This window comes from Salvia splendens, chromosome 16 (genome assembly GCF_004379255.2).
Source record: "Salvia splendens isolate huo1 chromosome 16, SspV2, whole genome shotgun sequence".
Taxonomy (NCBI): domain Eukaryota; kingdom Viridiplantae; phylum Streptophyta; class Magnoliopsida; order Lamiales; family Lamiaceae; genus Salvia; species Salvia splendens.
Genome location: NC_056047.1, coordinates 20,920,149 through 20,937,492, shown reverse-complemented (window position 1 = coordinate 20,937,492; position 17,344 = coordinate 20,920,149). Strand labels below are relative to the sequence as shown.

Genomic DNA, 17,344 nt, shown 5'->3' with positions numbered 1-17,344 from the left:
TATCATTAAAATATAAAAAATTGTTTGACTTTCTAAAAGAAATTAGTAGAAAAAGTTAATAAAGATGAATCCTACTTTTTATATATTAATTTTATAATAAAGAGTGACCTACAAAAATGATATCTAAACAATATAGGAGGCATGTTAGAGGTACTTCGAGAAAAAGAAATTACATTTGATGTACCTGAACAATAATTTAATTCATTTGAGGCAGCTTTTCATTATTTTTGAACATTTTTGCCCATTCTTTACTTTTTTGCATGGAAGGTCATTTTAGTATATCTGAAGTTTTTGTTTCTCTTTTTTCTATTTTCTTGTTTCTTATTTATTTCATTTATCTCTCTTAAAAATATAGTTATACTTCACAATTAATTAACATTTAAAAATAATATACAACGAAAAACAAATATAAAATTTATAGTATTATATTTTAGTTTAATTCAAAATAATTTTTTGAATAAATAATAATAATAATAATAATAATTATAGTTAATGAGTAAAAGAAAATGTAAAAAAGAAAAGAAAAAAAATTAAGTTTTTCAAATATAATTTTAAAAATATCTAATTAATAATAATGTATTAACTATAAGAATATAAATCATAAATAAATTGGAAGAGTGAGGAGAGATGAGAGATAGAAATAATAAACAAATAAGAAAGAGATAAAGTGATATAAAGAAAATGTCAATTGTGCCCTTAAGCTTAAAAGGGCAAAATGGGATAGAAAATGTGAAAAAGTACCTCAAATTAATTAAAATATTGTTTACATACCTCAAATGTAATTTATTTTCACGAAATTCCTCAAATATGCATCCTATATTATTTAGGTACCATTTTTGTAATTCACTCTATAATAAAATGTGAGTGAAGTGAGTGAAGTGGAATGTGGAGTCCGCTTACCAAAAATGGTAAAAAGTAAAATCAGACATTTATTTGCGTACAAACAAAAATGGAAAAATGAGATTATCCAAGCCTTCTATCACCAAACAGAAGATTCAATGTCCCCGACACGACCAATTTGCTCAAACTAGAAGGCGTTGGCCGAGGCAGCAAATGTACCTCGTTATTGTAGGCAGAACCGGGACCGAATAAACACGACAAAAGATACACATAACGAAGTCACCTTTTGCAAAAATATTCTACATCAGAAGTCACAGGTAAGCTCCAGTTCACACATACTGTAGTCTCTGGAAACATATTTAGGACTTTATTTTTCATGGAGCCGTACAACAGTATAAAGAAGGGAAAGAAACCTCTGCATTTGGTTTTGAGTTACTTTATAGGCTGGAGACGAACCTTTGTGGCTTCAGAAAATCAAAAATTGACATGTTGTATAGTGGGTTCAGGTTAGGCTGATGGAAGTGGTGTAGGACTGCAAGACCGTCAAAGCTTGCTCTGTGATGGCTCTGTCCCTAGCTCGCCAGACCCAATCGGTAACGACTTCTGCTGCCTGGCTGCCTCTAACCCCGTTCTCAAGAGTATCTGCAGCTTCGCATAGTTTGCCTTGAGCTAACAAAATCTCGACTCTGTTTATGACAGATTCAACTCCTTCGCCCAACAGATCAGCCTCCTTAACCTGAACTCGGAATGAAATATTCATAGTTGTGAGGTTGTATTTTGTAATCCGAGTAAGGGCGCTTAACTGCAAGGCTAAAAAGGCACCTTTAACCACGAAGCAACTTGAGCCAATGAGTGCGACAATATCCCTCCGCCACCAGGTGGGATTAAACTGAAGTGCCTCAGTGTCCCCTTCATGGCATCAAACTGCAAAAATATGAGATATATACTGTAAATTTCTTTGGACCGATGCGCGCACGCACACACGCGCTGAGTGCATTTACAATAAAAGCAGCTGACATTGAATAGACAAACACACCTTGTGATTCAATTGGGACAGGGTATCTGTTCCGTATTTTTGAGTGTCTTCGGGAAGTGACGATAGAACTAGAGGTATAAGTGCGTCTTTGTCAATGCCTTCAAGATGATCGCGGACGGTCTCTATTTCCTTTTTAATTGGTAACCCTTTGGATAGTGCATCCTCCAGTGCCAGTGCACCCTGAGACATGCGTGATTAAAGGAAATCAGTTGGACTAGTTACATATCAGTGGTCAGTCCAAAAACATGTTGTACCTTCTAAGGAATTGGAAAACATTGGAAGCATAATTACACACTGCACTTGATTTTTAAGTGCTATTTTACTCACTTCTTCCCTAGCTCTTTTCATGACTTATGATATACCAGCTCATACACTTGCTCTAATAAAAAAAACTGTTTACTTTATCTTGATTGAACAACAAAGAGGTGAAACACAAGTTCGATTCATGCTCAGCTATGAAAATAAAAGCCAATAAGCTAAGAGTAAAGTATCAGGGTCAAATCCATAAGCATGTAACAGCTAATATGAAAGTGTGCACCTTACCAGAGCAAGCTTGTGCACAGAGTGACTCTGGCGAGCTTCTTCAGAGCGCGCATAAAATGCCATGCACAAAGCATTTATCTGCATAGAATGGGAAGGGTCACTAACTTATGATTGGAGTTTTTGGTAGAGGTTTAATGACTCCACAATGAAATCAACATTAGCAAGCATCATACATGAAGATTGGCTTCAGCCATTTTCTCAATCTGAGAAGCCTTCTCACTTGAAATTGCCGCAGCCAGTTCAGCTTTAGCTATATCTTGCATTTCCTTCAGTCTTTGTTCCACTTCCATTTCCTGCACAAGGAATTCCAGAAATTGAATCGGTAGATCAACATCGTTGAAAAAGTTACATTTCATAGAGTACTTTATATAACATTATGTTGATACCTTCTGCTCAAGTTCAGTTTTGAGTTGCTCTTCTAATGTTTCTTGAAGAGATTTGAGTGCGGCAGCTGCTTTAACCCGTTCTTTTGTCAATTCCTGTGAATATTTCAATAACGAACAATTTCAGGGGCAAGATAACGATTTTTGCTCCAAACAGAACCAAGAATGCTATTATCTTTCTGGTCCCCCTATTATGTTTCTGGTCTGGAATGAAGATACTCCACTTCCAGAAGAAATTTCCTTCCAAGGTATTCCTCAGCTAACTAAGGATGTGAATTACTTTTGATTTTCAAGCACAACAAGTGCATAAAATCAAGATACACAGAACTCACTTTTTAAGCACCCAGAGGCTGGTGCCAATTGTGGACAGAGTAGATGGGTGAAAAGGAAATTGGAAAACCTGGGAATAATGTTATGCATGCATTCATACACAATGAATCAGGAGATCTGAATAACATTAGCTTACTACTTTGAGAAAAATGAATGAGAAAAGGGAGGGGAAAATGCTAGTATAATTATTCCACCAGATTGATTGTGACAAATGATGCAATGAAGATATAAGCAAAGACATAAGGCAAACTGAATTACATTCAACTGGGAGCACAAAGGAAGAAGTTTGAACCTTATCCAAAATGGCTTCCCTCTCAGCATACATGAGTTCCCTGACTCGTGCGTCCTTAAGTTCCTTTTCATATTTCTCCTGAAGAGTAGATGAACTTGTTATGTGAAACTTAAAGTATGATATACAAGTATAAATGCAACTCAAGGCATGACATTTAGAAAGAAGTCCTCCCAATGAGACATTATCACAATGCAACTGAAAAGTAAAACTTCAATAAGCTACATGAGTGTGTGTGTGTGTGTGTGTGTCCTGACCTTCATTGCTCTCTTTTCTTCTGCAAAAGAACGAGCGTCCATCTCTGCTTGCCTTTGTTCAGCAGCATGTATTGCTTGCAAGAAGTCAATAATCAGGTTCACATCATTTGTTATGTAACCACCATGGGCATCTTCTACTGTGGAACTAGTATCCTTCAATAGTTCAATATCAGATGTAAAAAGTATATCCGAGAAAAGATCAATCTTCTGTAATAGCAATGAGGTTATTGATTAATGAACAATTACAGCACTAAATTCTTCTTCATAACAGTATTTAGGAAATATTAACCTCGTGATTTTTTGATGAAGGTGAAGCATATCCTTCAGAATTGTCTTTTAATAGATAATCGTTGAGGAGCGAATCAGATTTTTGTGCTATACCATCCTGGAAAACCTAGCAGAATTTGCACCACAAGAAATCTTGAATAATCCACCAGAAAACAATAACTGAAAACAATGCAAGAGAAATTGAACATTGCCTAAGAAAACTAAAATTTTACCTCTTGTATGTCATCAGTTGTGGTTGGCTCGCTTTGTACAGATGTTACTACAGAGTCAGCAGAAGTATTATCAGCTGAAGTAAAAGTGGTTGTGGTCTCTATTTCCTTGTGCTCTGGCTCATCAGCTCCCAACCCCAGGCCCTTCAGATCAACACTTTCTTCAGCCGGTTTACTAGTTCCATCACCTGACAATGAGCTGCTTTGAGGAACATTAGGAATATCGCTATACTTTCAACATGATCGGCATTCAATAGTGTCTCAACTTTAGCAAGTTTTTCTTGAAAACTTTTCTCTTCTTCAGTTCTCATCGAGTCTCCTGGAACATGTGGCTCTGCATGTGTTTCAGCATCTTGTTTGCCATGGTCCACAATGGGACTTGATTCACCTGATTGCCTTGAGGTGTTATCAGGAATTACAGTAATCATTCCACTAGCTGGATTGTATGTGTCTTTTTGTCCTGGAAATGCCTCTGTAGCCTTATCACCAATCCCGGTGTTGGTGTATTCTCTGATGCTTTCTTTTTGCTTCCCAATGTACTCATCAAGAGCACCATAATAGTACGCAGCCAGGAGGACAGAACCCAACGCAAGACCTCCAGTGAGAATCTTTGGTACACGGCTCTGAGGTTCAGGGGTGCTTCCTGGATCTAGCTTCTTTGGTCCATTCTTCGGGGAAACAGAAAATTCCCTTCTGGAAGAAAGGTATGAAGGTATCTGCATATTACCCAAATTTTTAGAAGATAACAGCTTAAACAATCAGACTAGTAAATTGCCGACATACACCCCCTCCCCTACTTACATCTAGGGAGCTACAGGAAAGAAGCAAGCCAAAGAAACCCGGCATCTACACCTTTTGTGCTAATTCATGTTTTTCTTTCTAATCTTCACCAAAAACAAAACCATTCATTTACCTCATTACATTTTCTTACTAATGCATCACTCATACATAGCATCAAAGCTATTCCACCAATATACTATCAATCAGAAACTGAAAAAACATTACCTGAACATAAAGATTTGCTGTGTCTTTCCAAATTAAAATTAAAAATAATACTAATAGATACGTTTAATAAAATATCATCATTTCTCTATCCTAGACAATAGATGCAGCAGAAACAAATGTCAGCAAAAATCATACTCCTCATTAATTATTCACGCACAAACACACACACAGGCACACTAATACAACAAAAATGAATGAACACCTGAGTTGTAGCTTGCAACGGAAGCCTACTGAATGAATTGCTGGATGCGAGCTGTGTAAGTGACCTACAAAATCGTTGCCCAACAAAAATTAACAACGAGAAATGAAAAACAAAAACCCTTGATTCAATCAAATTAATCAGAACCAAAATAAAAAACAATCATTCGTTTCATATATGGAGTGAATCACGTTGATACCTGCGTAACATTGCGAAATTAGCTTCTGAAATTCAGCGGTGCGATGAAGAGGATTTATATTGTATTTGTACGGGTATGGATCTTCTGCATTGGCTGGGAACTTGGCAGAGGGTGCTGTGCTCCAACGGTGTCGTTCCATCTCTATTTGAACAAAAATTCAAATAATATCCTTTATTAATCAAAGAGTCAAGACCAAAATTGGTCATGAACATATGTTCCTTTTACGATTTTTGTCCTAAACTTTATCTTTTGAATTTTTGCATCCTGAATATTTCAAATCGGATCACAATTGGTCCTGGACTAACTGTTCCGTTAGTTTTTTAACGGTCAACGGGTTTAATCCAGATTTTGACCAAATTAGACTGTTAATTATGATTTTAAATGGATATTTATTAAATGGATATTCTCCTCTTTTCCCTACGCCTCATCTCGCAGCCATAGCCACCCGACCCAACCCCTCTGCCAGCAACCAGGCCGGCCGGCGGCGGCTTCTTCGGCGGCCCGGGTAACGGCTTCGGCATACCCAGCTATGGCAACTACGGTGGCGACCCCAGCGGAGGGGGTTCCACGCATGGCTAGATTGTACACTTGTATCCTAAAAATAACGTCATAATATTCAATTATGTACGTAGAATTTATGTACATTTATCACTACTCATAAAATTTATTAAATTAAATTCTCTCATGACACCTATTGTTATTCTTGAGCAGACCAACGGTTAAAATCTTAAGTGTGCAATTAAATATCAAGGAAAATATATGATAAGTCGTATTCTAGGCCTTGGTTACTGGTCAGTATAATGTGCATAATTGGAATATATCTGCAAAACAGTTCCTAAAGTGTGCAGGGAAGTGTTCTAGCCAGTATGGAATGTTAGGAGAATTCAGGTGAGAAGGGCGTCAGGATGTTGCTATCCTGACCAGTATGCATGCCAAAAAGGCTCGAGATGGAGAAGAAGGATAGCTGGGAAGATCAGCCGCAAGCAAGGGGGCAAAAGAGTCATTTCATTTTTGAAGTCTACCCTAAAAATCAAGGGAGGCCTCCCTATAAAAGGAAGCCACTTGGAGAGAGAATCATCATCAATTAGTTCATCCACTCCTACACTTAGTTAGCAATCTCTCTTCGGTAGATCAATCCTTCAGCATTATCCTTCATATTCTCGTTCCTCGCCGACAGCCATGGTCACCTGAAGCTCATCAGTTCGCCGGAGTCCCACATCCTTTCGTTCCAGTCAGCGTGTTTCGTAGTGTTAACAGTTTCATCGCCCAGAGTGGCAAACAATCTTTATTTGCTTTCTTAGTTAATCGCACTTTGTTTTCCTACGTTGGATTTGTTGCACTTTCAATATTTGCTTACTTTGCAGTCTTAGTTGTGATCCAAACGTTTCTATAATATGAAGTTGTTTTTGTGCATCGGTTCTTGTTTGATCTCGTTCTTTTCTGCCTAGATAGCTTAAATCCTGTAGTTACGGTAATTTCTAGTTGTTGCGAGCATGTTTCCATTTCCGAATTGATAGATCTGAGTTCTCGAGTTCAGTTTGCTGGTAGATTTTAGATTTGAAATGGATAAATGTGAAAGCCCAGTTTACGAAGTTTCTGCCACCTTGCATGTCACCTAGTAAGTTTAGTTGCAGTTTCGGTATTTGATCTTTTGATTTGAGGTTTTAATTGTAGATCTGTGTTCATGAAGTTGTTAATCTGTGTTTCTATGGTGATAATTCTGGATTTGCTGATCTGATTTGATTCATGTTGAAGAAGATAACATCTCCATCCAACTTTTGGACCACTTTTGCTTTTTAACCACTTTTTACTTTTATCCTTTACTTTTCAGCAGTCACTTTTCATATTTGTAGGCCTAGTCACCTAACTACCTTTTTTCCTCTGGTATTCCGTTTAGCCTTTTATAGTAAACTCGTACTTTCCATATATTTCCTGAAACCTATACTCCCCACTTTCCACGTACACAGCCACATGTCAACCATCTTTCTCTCCGCCTCCTAGTCAGTAGAGTAACATCTTAAATTCCAGCCTAGATAAAGTCTCAACCCAAAGCGTGGTAGCTAACCAAACCTTTCCAGAATTTCACCACAATTCCCAAAGCGCATTAATCTCTGTGGGATTCGACCCTTACGTCCACTATACTAGTCAGTTGAAGTGGGTTGAGGAATTATTGATACCAGGTTCAGGCATAGCTGGGATTCCATCCTGATCAGTAGGATACATCCTGTGCTCGACACGACACCTGACACAAACCTGCTCTTTCAATATACAAAGGAAAATCCAAATTTATTTCACACAATCATGATAAATGGTGTGTGTCAGTTGACCAAATGATAGAATGGTAATGCCTAAAGCCAAAGTTTTTGGGTTCGACCAACGTGGCGCGACATTTGAATATATATGCATGTGCCCATAAAAGAAGATAAATTTTGTCATAAATTATTTTGGTCAATTAATTTTAAAATATTCAATTATATCATAACTTTGACATTTTTCTGACCATTCTATCCAAACATAATAGAAGCACAGACACAATGATGTTTGCCTTCATTTGTGTTTTTTCGGTGTTTTTTTCCAAAATATCTGATCTTATTAAATTCAGTTACCAATTAATTTTATATAGTTATGATTGTATTTTTATTAATGCAACAATTAAGATTGCTCAGTCTTTTATTAGACTTTGTGTAATTATACAGATATTGTTGGCATTACAAAAATGCTTAGTTTAAATGCAGGATCTTTAAGAAATTCAAGTTCACATTAATAAATAGTACATAAAATTCAAAATGCAAAGATTATGCCATTTTATATAATAACTAGTATTAACCTCCGTGCTATGCACGAGACATAAGAGTTTTAAATAATGAATACAAAATATAATAAAAATATAGAAAGGAAGAACTCAAAGCAATGTGAAGATTTAAAAAAAATGTACTACTCCTTAATGAATGTATTATTTATATACAATTTTAATTTATGATTCAAGTGGAGTAAAAACAATAAAAGTAATAACAAAAAGAATATGTGTAACTAAGGATCAAAGAATATAAGTTAATTAGAATAAATATACAAATAAAGAAAATATGTGTGAGTAAATATCAAAGAGTAGAAATTGGAATAAGAAACATACAATAGCAGTATACTCATATTAGATAATTCAAAAAATATTTTAATTAATTAACTATAAATTTTAAAATAAATATTAACTAATTTAAAATATATAATACATATAGAGCAATCACACTTCAATGACATACTACACCTTCGTATGAAAATAGTAGTATTATTTTAATATTCAGTTAAACTCAAGAATAATTAAAACTTTCGGTCATTCAATTGAATCGAATATAAAAAATGTCTTTATTTTTATGAGGATGAAATATTAAATATTTTAATTAAATAAAAGTCAACCCATTCTTTTCATTACTCACCTCGGCCCACTTATCAATTTAAAAAAAAAATTTGCAGCCGACTTTACTTTAGCCTAATAGATAGCCCAAATCAAAATAAAATGAGGCTGCCCCCAAATTATACTCCATTCACCCATCGTATCTCTCCCTCGTTCACATTCTTTATTTTAATTCTTCCCCAAATTCACATTCCAATTGAAATCCCTAAAAAAGGAATAGAGAAGCGGCGGCGCCTCTCTTCCTCACGCCTCTCTCTCCTCCGGCGTCGGCACCTCTCTATAAGCCCAAACAATAGCCCAAATAGCATACATAACCTAAATTAATCGTTCCTCCTATATCCCTTCCCCACACTCGTCGTTCCTCCTACCCGCTAGCTGCCATGGCCGGCGATTCCCTCATTTCCTCCCTCTAATCTGAGGAACGGCTAAACACCAGCTTCCCTCTAAACATCAGTCTCACCGCCGCAGCAAGGCACAATACCGTAGTCGTGCCTCTCGGCCTCCATATAAACCAAATCCATCTATCTCTCTCGCTCGCTCGCTGGCTCTCTCTCCCTCGCTGCCCCGTCTTCCTCACCCCTCGCATTGCCCCGCCTGCACAGTCGCGTCGCTGGCGAGCGACGCCGACTCTTCTCTCTATCTCTTTCCTCTCTCATCGCTCTCTCTTTTCTTACGCCACAACCGCTGCTGCTTCCGCTTCCACGCCGGCGATGATACAATCACTCTCCGGCTGTTAAAGATTGGATCTTTGGATGAATCTGGAGATGGGCGAAGCAGCGGCTAGAAATGCCATGATAGGGAGATGGATGTGGTGGGTCTGCACAGATGCAGTCGTCACCGTCGGGCTTCTCTCTTCTTCATTCCTATTATTTTTCTTCTTCTCACCTGTCTCCTTTGACACCGTTGGGCTTCTCTCTTCTTCATTCCTATTATTTTTCTTCTTCTCACCTATCTCCTTTGACAGCAAGCACATGTGATAGTGTTTTATTATCTGAAATTTCCTTGAGAAGCTTTCTCTCTATTGGACCAATATTTGTCCAATAAATTTTGCCGTTTCTGTCCAATGTTGCCATATTGAGAAATGACAAAAAGGGTAACCACAATAGCTGCACACTTTCCCGCCAAAAAGGGTAATATTGACTTTTCAGCAAACGATCACTTTAGATTAGTATAGATACAATGTGAAAAAAAAGAAATACATAGAAAATAGACACCAAATCTCTTCATTTTCGAATTATGTCATGACACCATCCTCACCTAATTTAAAAACCAAGTATAAAAATAAAATAAGAAAAATAAATAAATAAAAATAATGTAATTTCAACTTCCTGCTTTGGTTTTCCGAAGTGAGGAAAAGAAAAACAAAAGGGTGAAAATTTCCATATCCTCCCAACATCATTCTCGGCTTCGGAAGGCGTCTTTGACCACTCTACGCCGCTGCAGACACCTCCACTCCCTCCATTACTTTTTTCCTTAAAGATTTCTCCATAATTATTCAAAATGATTTCTTAATAAAGGTAAGAATTAGTTTTTACTTTGCCTTTTAAGTATGAATTGATGAGTTAGGTTGAATGATTGAAGGTGCCCAGAATTTTGGGGATATGTTGAAACTTGTTTATCCTAATTGATTCTTGTACTTTAGATCCATGCATGTGTAGGGAAGATTGTTATGCTTATTGGATGTTTGTATTCCCACGTTGCATATTCAATCTAAACTTTTCTTTAGGTTAATTTGGTTCTACTTCTTGTTAAAACGAAGATGTTAAAGGAAAATCAAGAAGTAAAGCATAAAAACAAATGCAAAATTTGGAAGGGATAGATTTGGAGAAGGTATTTGGTTTGGCCTATTAAAACTTAAAATTAAAAATACACATCCCGCCTCCTTCTTCTTATTGAATCATCTCTCTCTTCCCTGCAATGTCGATGAGCAAATGAAGTTTAAGCCGGTTAACCAAAACCACAGATTTAGTGATCCTTCGAATCTCAGTACAACAACCAAAAATCACATTGTCCATTTAATTCATAAGAATGAGGCTAACCCAACCCCACTGCAAGTAAGAGGTGAAATTTTTTAGTAAAATTCAAGATATGTGAACTGTTATAAACTGAACTATGCACTTGTATCTTCATATCTTCTCTCTCAGATTTATAAACTCACTATGCACTTATATTGACACAACATCCAGTTTCTTACTTCTTCACTATCTTCTTTCTTCTTATGCTCTTCTATTCCCCCTGAAATGTTACAAAATTATCAGAAATTTCAAAATTAACAGTAAGATGGTAGAAAGAGATGAAGATGATTGAATTGGTATCACTGCAACCGGTATTTATATATCAATTTGCATCACTAATTCCCCCTAAAATCTTCCGGCTATTGAGATTGATTTTTGTCTCTATTTGCAAACTGATTTGATTAATGTGATTGATTGATAATTTAATCAGCTTTAGTACCAAAAGATACACCTATTAACTCTTGCTTTAAACATATAAAGGCAGTTAATTTGAAGGTAATTGTTTTACCTCTTGGTCACAAAGGTAGCTGCACTCTTTAAAGACTCTTTTGAGAGTTGGCATAAGCTTCTTGTTATAGATACATAATCTGACGGATGTATGTTTCAAGATGGTTCTAATATTTTAACATATGATTGGAAGAAATTTCATTAAAGTGGGCAATGAGAACCAAAAACTGTGGCTTTATATATGTATATATTTATACTGATCTCCAATAACTGCCCGCTGTTGAGGAAATCGGAGATTGAGTACTATGCCATGCTTGCCAAAATTGGCGTTCACCACTACAACGGAACTGAGTTTACTAGTTTTTCCTATTTTTTGGTTTTTTCAGTATTGTTTTTGTTGTGGTAGTTTTGTTTCAGAAATGGAGAGCATTGATATTGCATTGTTACATTATACCTATCTATTTTTTCTGCTGAATTTGATAGTTCTTTGTTGTTTTTCTGCAACATATAGATGAATTTTATTTGTGTTTCCTAATATTCTAGCACACTGGTTATGCTCCTAATTTCCTATAGTTTCATTCTAGCACACAAGATTGCACTAGACATTTATGAATTCAAGCCTTTGTTTATTTTCTAATTTTGTCTATCCTTCTTTTGTGTTGCATTGTTGTATGTACATTGCTGATCAACTCTGTAGTGTGATTCCTTTATCTCATCACCCATAGATATATGCCAATAACGTTTAGCTTATCAAGTTTCTCCAACTATCTTTAGTTCAACTTTTTTGCAATTTCTCCTTGATCATTGCTAAAACACTATCTTTATAACCTTATATGCACATACTTTAGCTCTATTTTCATGTAAGTTGAGTTTTGTTTTATTTAAGTCACTTTAAGAAACTAAAGTTTGAGTTTGTGTACATCTTTTACTGACTCACTTATGCCACACCAGACAATGTAGATTTGGGCACAGCTTGTGGGAAATACTTCCGTGTTTCATGCCTCAGCATAGTCGATCCAGGTATTTTAAGATCTCATATTGCTCGGTATCTTTGTAGCATGCATTTTTAGCACACCTAATGTTGTGAACTGCTTCCCGTCAACATAGGTGACTTGGACATCATCAAGTGTTTGCCTGGTGAACATTGAAAAGAGATAGTCTTTTGTAAGGCCTTTTCTGTTCTGGATATGATTCTTATTTCAAGTTGTTGAATCTCAGAATTTATATCAAGTTCTTTTACCGTGATATTTGTTTGGTATTTTTGACAGCACATTTTTTAGACAATTAAGAAATGGATTATTGAAATATTTATATTGTGCACACACTAAATTAAGTGAAATTGTTATTATAACACGATTTGCTAATTCCTAAACTTCATGGTAATAGTATAATAAAAGCATGTTTGGTAGGTAGATAACTCATCTAGGGATGGAATTCTATGAACAAAAATGTCTACCAAACATGTGCTATAAATTTTAGTTATCTAGGCATCTAAGAGTAGCTAAAAATTTGTGAAAATAAACTGCCTTAATGCGAGTGTGTGTTAAATATTAGTCTTGATCTTGTTGAGATGGAGCTTCGAGTCTAATATAATCGTACATGGCACCAACAAAAGGATTATTCCCCGTTGCTTGCTTAAGATAGATGGTGTTTTCCCCTTCCACAAGCTGAGATCCTGCTATATCCACTCCGTACAACCAATACCTCCCATGAATCCCGTGTCTTGCTATTGCATTGTCTCGCCCTAATTTCTCCGTTGAGAAATGGGGCGTGCTGGTCTTCAGCTCGTTGATCCATACCTGAGATTAATACGATCAAGCATGCAGGTCAATAACTTGTGCCACGAAAATAAGTATCTATGCATTCATTTTATACTTGTATATTTGCCAAGTTGGCACATGCTAGGGCAATCCTGAGTGTATAGACTCCAAGGTTGTCGATATTAGTTAAGTTAAATAGAATCTTCCATGTCGTAGGTTTGTATTTATTGTAGCTCGATTTCCTGCAAAATGGTCATCACACAATATATCAGTTAACAATTTTGTACCCTGAAATGGAAAAGTTGAGATGTTTTATAGGAGTATTTCTAAATGGAACAATTGCTGAGGATTATAGAGCCTGTATTATTATACCTAGTAACATGGGCAAAGAACCAGTCTTTTCTATAATCACTATCGTTGATGTTATAAATCAGATCGTTGTTAGGATAAAGATCTGTATATCTATCCCATAAGCCATACTGCCTATACCTGCATTTGTGAGAGAAAACTAACAAGCTTTAGGGTTCGAGAAGCCTATTTTCATTTAGTTTGGTTTGGTGATGGCTATGTTCATACATCAATTCTTGATGATTTTATATAAATATAAAAGAAATTGACTGGTGGGCTGAAACTTGAACTTACTTTTCGACGTGATTGATGTATAGCTTGTTAGTAAGCCCAGGTTGCGGATCCACTCGAAAGCAGGAACACCGATTTCCCAAAGAGTTGGCCCGCTTCTTGGAGGATTGTACACAATGTCACCTGTCAATCTTACTAATACTACCTAAACATAGAGGTGCAAGTTCGTTTTATGCATAACAACAAAATAATCTTAATTCTAAAAATCGGTGCACCTGGATTTATGACAATATTATCTTCATGTTGATAGCTCTAACAAAATAGAAATAAAAAAAAATAAGAAAAAGGAGTAGTCCATATTGATACGAAAAATGAGATTGATATACTACCTTAGAATCATGTTGAAAAGATCCTTGATCTCCAATCCTGCATAAGCTGATCTTGCTTTGATTAGGTGAGTGCTAATATAGTGGTCGTATACTAGCAAGCGACCATGGATTTGTCCTCGTCACTAGGGTAGTCTGCCGAAGATATACGGCCATTTCTTTGTTTCTCTCAACATCTCAGTATGACCAGTATAAATAGGGAAGAATGTAATCATTTTAATCATCTTGAATGAATATATTATTTTGGCCAAGTCCCTTGCATAATACGTTGAATCCTTAATCCCTACGCCACCTGCTACCCGACGGAATCTCACCGCGCACAGCCGGGATTTATATCTGATCTGCAGTCGCTGCCCAACGGGTTGGAACCCGCGCACAGCCACCCAGATTCGTCCTCCACCGACCCTCACGGGCGTCGGATTTATCTCTTCATAGTTGTTCTCCATTCTACTGAACGTTAGGGATTCAGGTCCTTAACAACTGGTGCTTTCATTGTTATGCTCATCCTCCATCTGCGTTCATCCATACACTTGAATCATCAATACATAATAAGATGGATTGATCTTACATGTTCTGATCAAGCTTGAATGCGATTCTTGATTCCTCTATGTCAAGGTCCGGCCAACTTTCCAAATGTTCGTTTATGGCGTACGAATAAAACCCTGCAAATGAAAAATAAATCTTAATAACATGTTCGTATATCTTCACCTGCAAATTAAAAATAAATCTTAATAACATTTCTATATAACCACCAATCACTATTTCAACTATCATAGTATAATATTTTAGGCTTACAGCGCGAGGTGATACATGAAGCTTGAGTGGAAGTGGAGTGGATTTGCTGCTGAATGAACTATTCAAGCCATCATAAGATTTAACAAATTGGGTTAACAAACATATTTGTATGAACAAATTGATGTATACCAATTTCATTTCAAAACTGAAAATTGGGGGATTGCTTCAACTCCTTCAAACATTTATCTTCTACTAAAACACCATGCGTTACATGGATTTAATTTATAGTTACACAAAATAAATAATCATAATTAACGCAAGGGTAGGGTTCATTTATTATTCCAACGTCTTTATATTGAATTCATTTCCAAAATATATAAATTATTTAAACTAGTTTTAGTTTATGGATCTTAATTCTTAAATTGCTAATTTTGACACATAATAATAGTTGTTGTCGCATTCCTGATTATAAGGTTGGACCATGTTTCAAGGTCCCATGGCCTCTGGACCTCAAACTAAAAATAAATAGTAACTTTAATACAAATTTGAGAACATTGAAACCACACAATTAAGTACCTTTGAAGTGAATGTTTATGTCACTGAAGTGACATTTTCCCATTCAACATTTAGGTAAACCGTAACCTAAACTTTTTACTCTTTCGGCCCGTCATCTAATTTACCTACCCCAAAATATGGTTACAACTTACATCTATTTACTTATATAACTCCCTTCATAAAAAAAGGTGGATAGTTGATTGACACAAATTTTAATACTATAAAATGAAAGAAATAAGAGAGACAATAACAAAATAATAATTAAAATATTCTTAGTAAAAAAAGACGTTCTCGTTAATTAAAAAAAAACTTACCTAAATAGACAAAGACTAATTTTAGTGGATATCACAAATTGAAAAGAACAAGATTATTTTTCAAAGACGGTAGTAGTATACTCCATCCGTCCTAAAAAATAGACAAATTTTACTAGTTTTGGTCGTCCCCCAAAATTAGACCAAGTCTAAATATGAAAAATTGACATATAATAATCTTAGACATCATTTATAATAAGGACTCTACAATCCACTAATACTTGTTACACTCCATCCACTACCTTTTTCCTCTCTCCCTCTCACTCTTGCTTTACCAATTACTCATTAAATTCATGCCAAATACAAGTTTGTCTATTTTTTTATGACCGATAGAGTGATTTTTTCCTATAGTATTTCACAATCGTTATTCTCAATGCGCATTTGGTAAATTGAAAAATATCATATATAACCGATTCATATATATAGTAGCATCAAGGAAATTCAAATATGGTACTCAAAAACGATAATTAATCATGTTTAAAGTGGTACATTTTCTTCTATATGATGTACCACTAAAAGTGGCATCCCTCAAAAGATAGAAATATTATTCTCTATATTATTCTCTCTTTATTTAACGCACAGAACAATACTGCTACCGTTTCATACCGAAAAAGAAATGTTCTATATTGATGAAATTGAAATTTGATCTAATGAATAGTCACCCCACTTGTATAATAATCGTTTTAATCACTCTAAACCTTACAATAGACAATTTTCATGATTGAAAAGTCATGATTTGGAATCCCTTGGTCTCAAACATTCCCTATATAAATGTGCAAAAACTAAAAACCCTCATCACTTGAAACAAACAAAAACACCATCACCATGGCATCCCTCTCCCAAATCCTAGGGCAAATCTACACCATGGCCATGCTCTTCTTCTCCGTCCTCCTCCTCGAGCTCGCCATCCTCATCCATGGGGCCGCCCACGCCACTGCCCACCGCTCCATCACCACCGACCAATTCCTCAAAATCGTCGACAAAAAGGCCCCATCAGGGCGCTACTCAGCGGCCGGGAATTCACTAGGCTTCCCCGCCGCCGAGTGCAGCGTTTGCCTCTCCCCTTTTGAGGAAGGGGACGAGGTGAGGAAGCTCAAATGCAAACACACTTTCCACAAAGGATGCGTCGACACGTGGCTGCAGCAGGACGCCGCCACGTGTCCCCTCTGCCGCCGCCCGGTCCTCCCAGTCGACGTGGTGGTGAAGCACCGGAACCACCGGCTGAGGGAGCACTATGACGGCGGCGAAGAAGAGATCATGATCATGCTCTATGCTTTACATGGTAATTTCTTGAGGAGATTTTCTTGATTTTTTTTAAGAAACTTGATTTAGAAGATTTTATTTTAATTACTTGGTAAGTACTATAGTGTATGCACTAGCTAGAAACGATTGTAAATTTTTTTTTTCTTTTTATTACATCGTTTGTATTATGGAGATGGAATTATTGAAAGTTACTAGTTTAAATTATGTCATATCCATGAGCAAACATTAAATTTAGTACTATAATTTGCATGGCTTCGATATCTAATTAATTTAAAATAAAACGTTTGAGAGTTAACTATTTTATTT

At 36.1% G+C, this 17,344-nt stretch overlaps 1 protein-coding gene, 2 long non-coding RNA genes and 1 pseudogene across 4 annotated transcripts; 2 read left to right on the top strand and 2 right to left on the bottom strand.

The window, feature by feature from the left end:
• Positions 1–909: 909 nt before the first annotated feature.
• Positions 910–5,617, bottom strand: LOC121772528 (annotated as a pseudogene).
• Positions 5,618–10,311: 4,694 nt separating this feature from the next.
• On the top strand, positions 10,312–12,760 carry LOC121770688. The gene is made up of 3 exons (XR_006043805.1): positions 10,312–10,504; positions 12,401–12,469; positions 12,557–12,760. It is a non-coding gene; the product is annotated as an uncharacterized LOC121770688 (long non-coding RNA).
• Positions 12,761–12,884: 124 nt separating this feature from the next.
• LOC121770689 lies at positions 12,885–14,789 on the bottom strand. Of its 2 annotated transcripts, XR_006043806.1 has the most exons (5): positions 14,178–14,789; positions 13,852–14,100; positions 13,582–13,698; positions 13,325–13,451; positions 12,885–13,248 (listed from the first exon to the last, which is right to left on the bottom strand). It is a non-coding gene; the product is annotated as an uncharacterized LOC121770689 (long non-coding RNA). The 2 variants fall into 2 exon arrangements; XR_006043807.1 differs by lacking the exon at positions 13,582–13,698.
• A 1,811-nt stretch (positions 14,790–16,600) lies between these two features.
• On the top strand, positions 16,601–17,083 carry LOC121770334 (RING-H2 finger protein ATL72-like). The gene has a single exon (XM_042167083.1). It carries the CDS (start codon positions 16,601–16,603, stop codon positions 17,081–17,083), a length of 483 nt encoding a protein of 160 aa, XP_042023017.1.
• Positions 17,084–17,344: the final 261 nt, after the last annotated feature.

Bases quoted from the DNA above. Each gene is read 5' to 3' on its own strand.
- LOC121770334 (XM_042167083.1), top strand. From the start codon at position 16,601: ATGGCATCCCTCTCCCAAATCCTAGGGCAAATCTACACCATGGCCATG.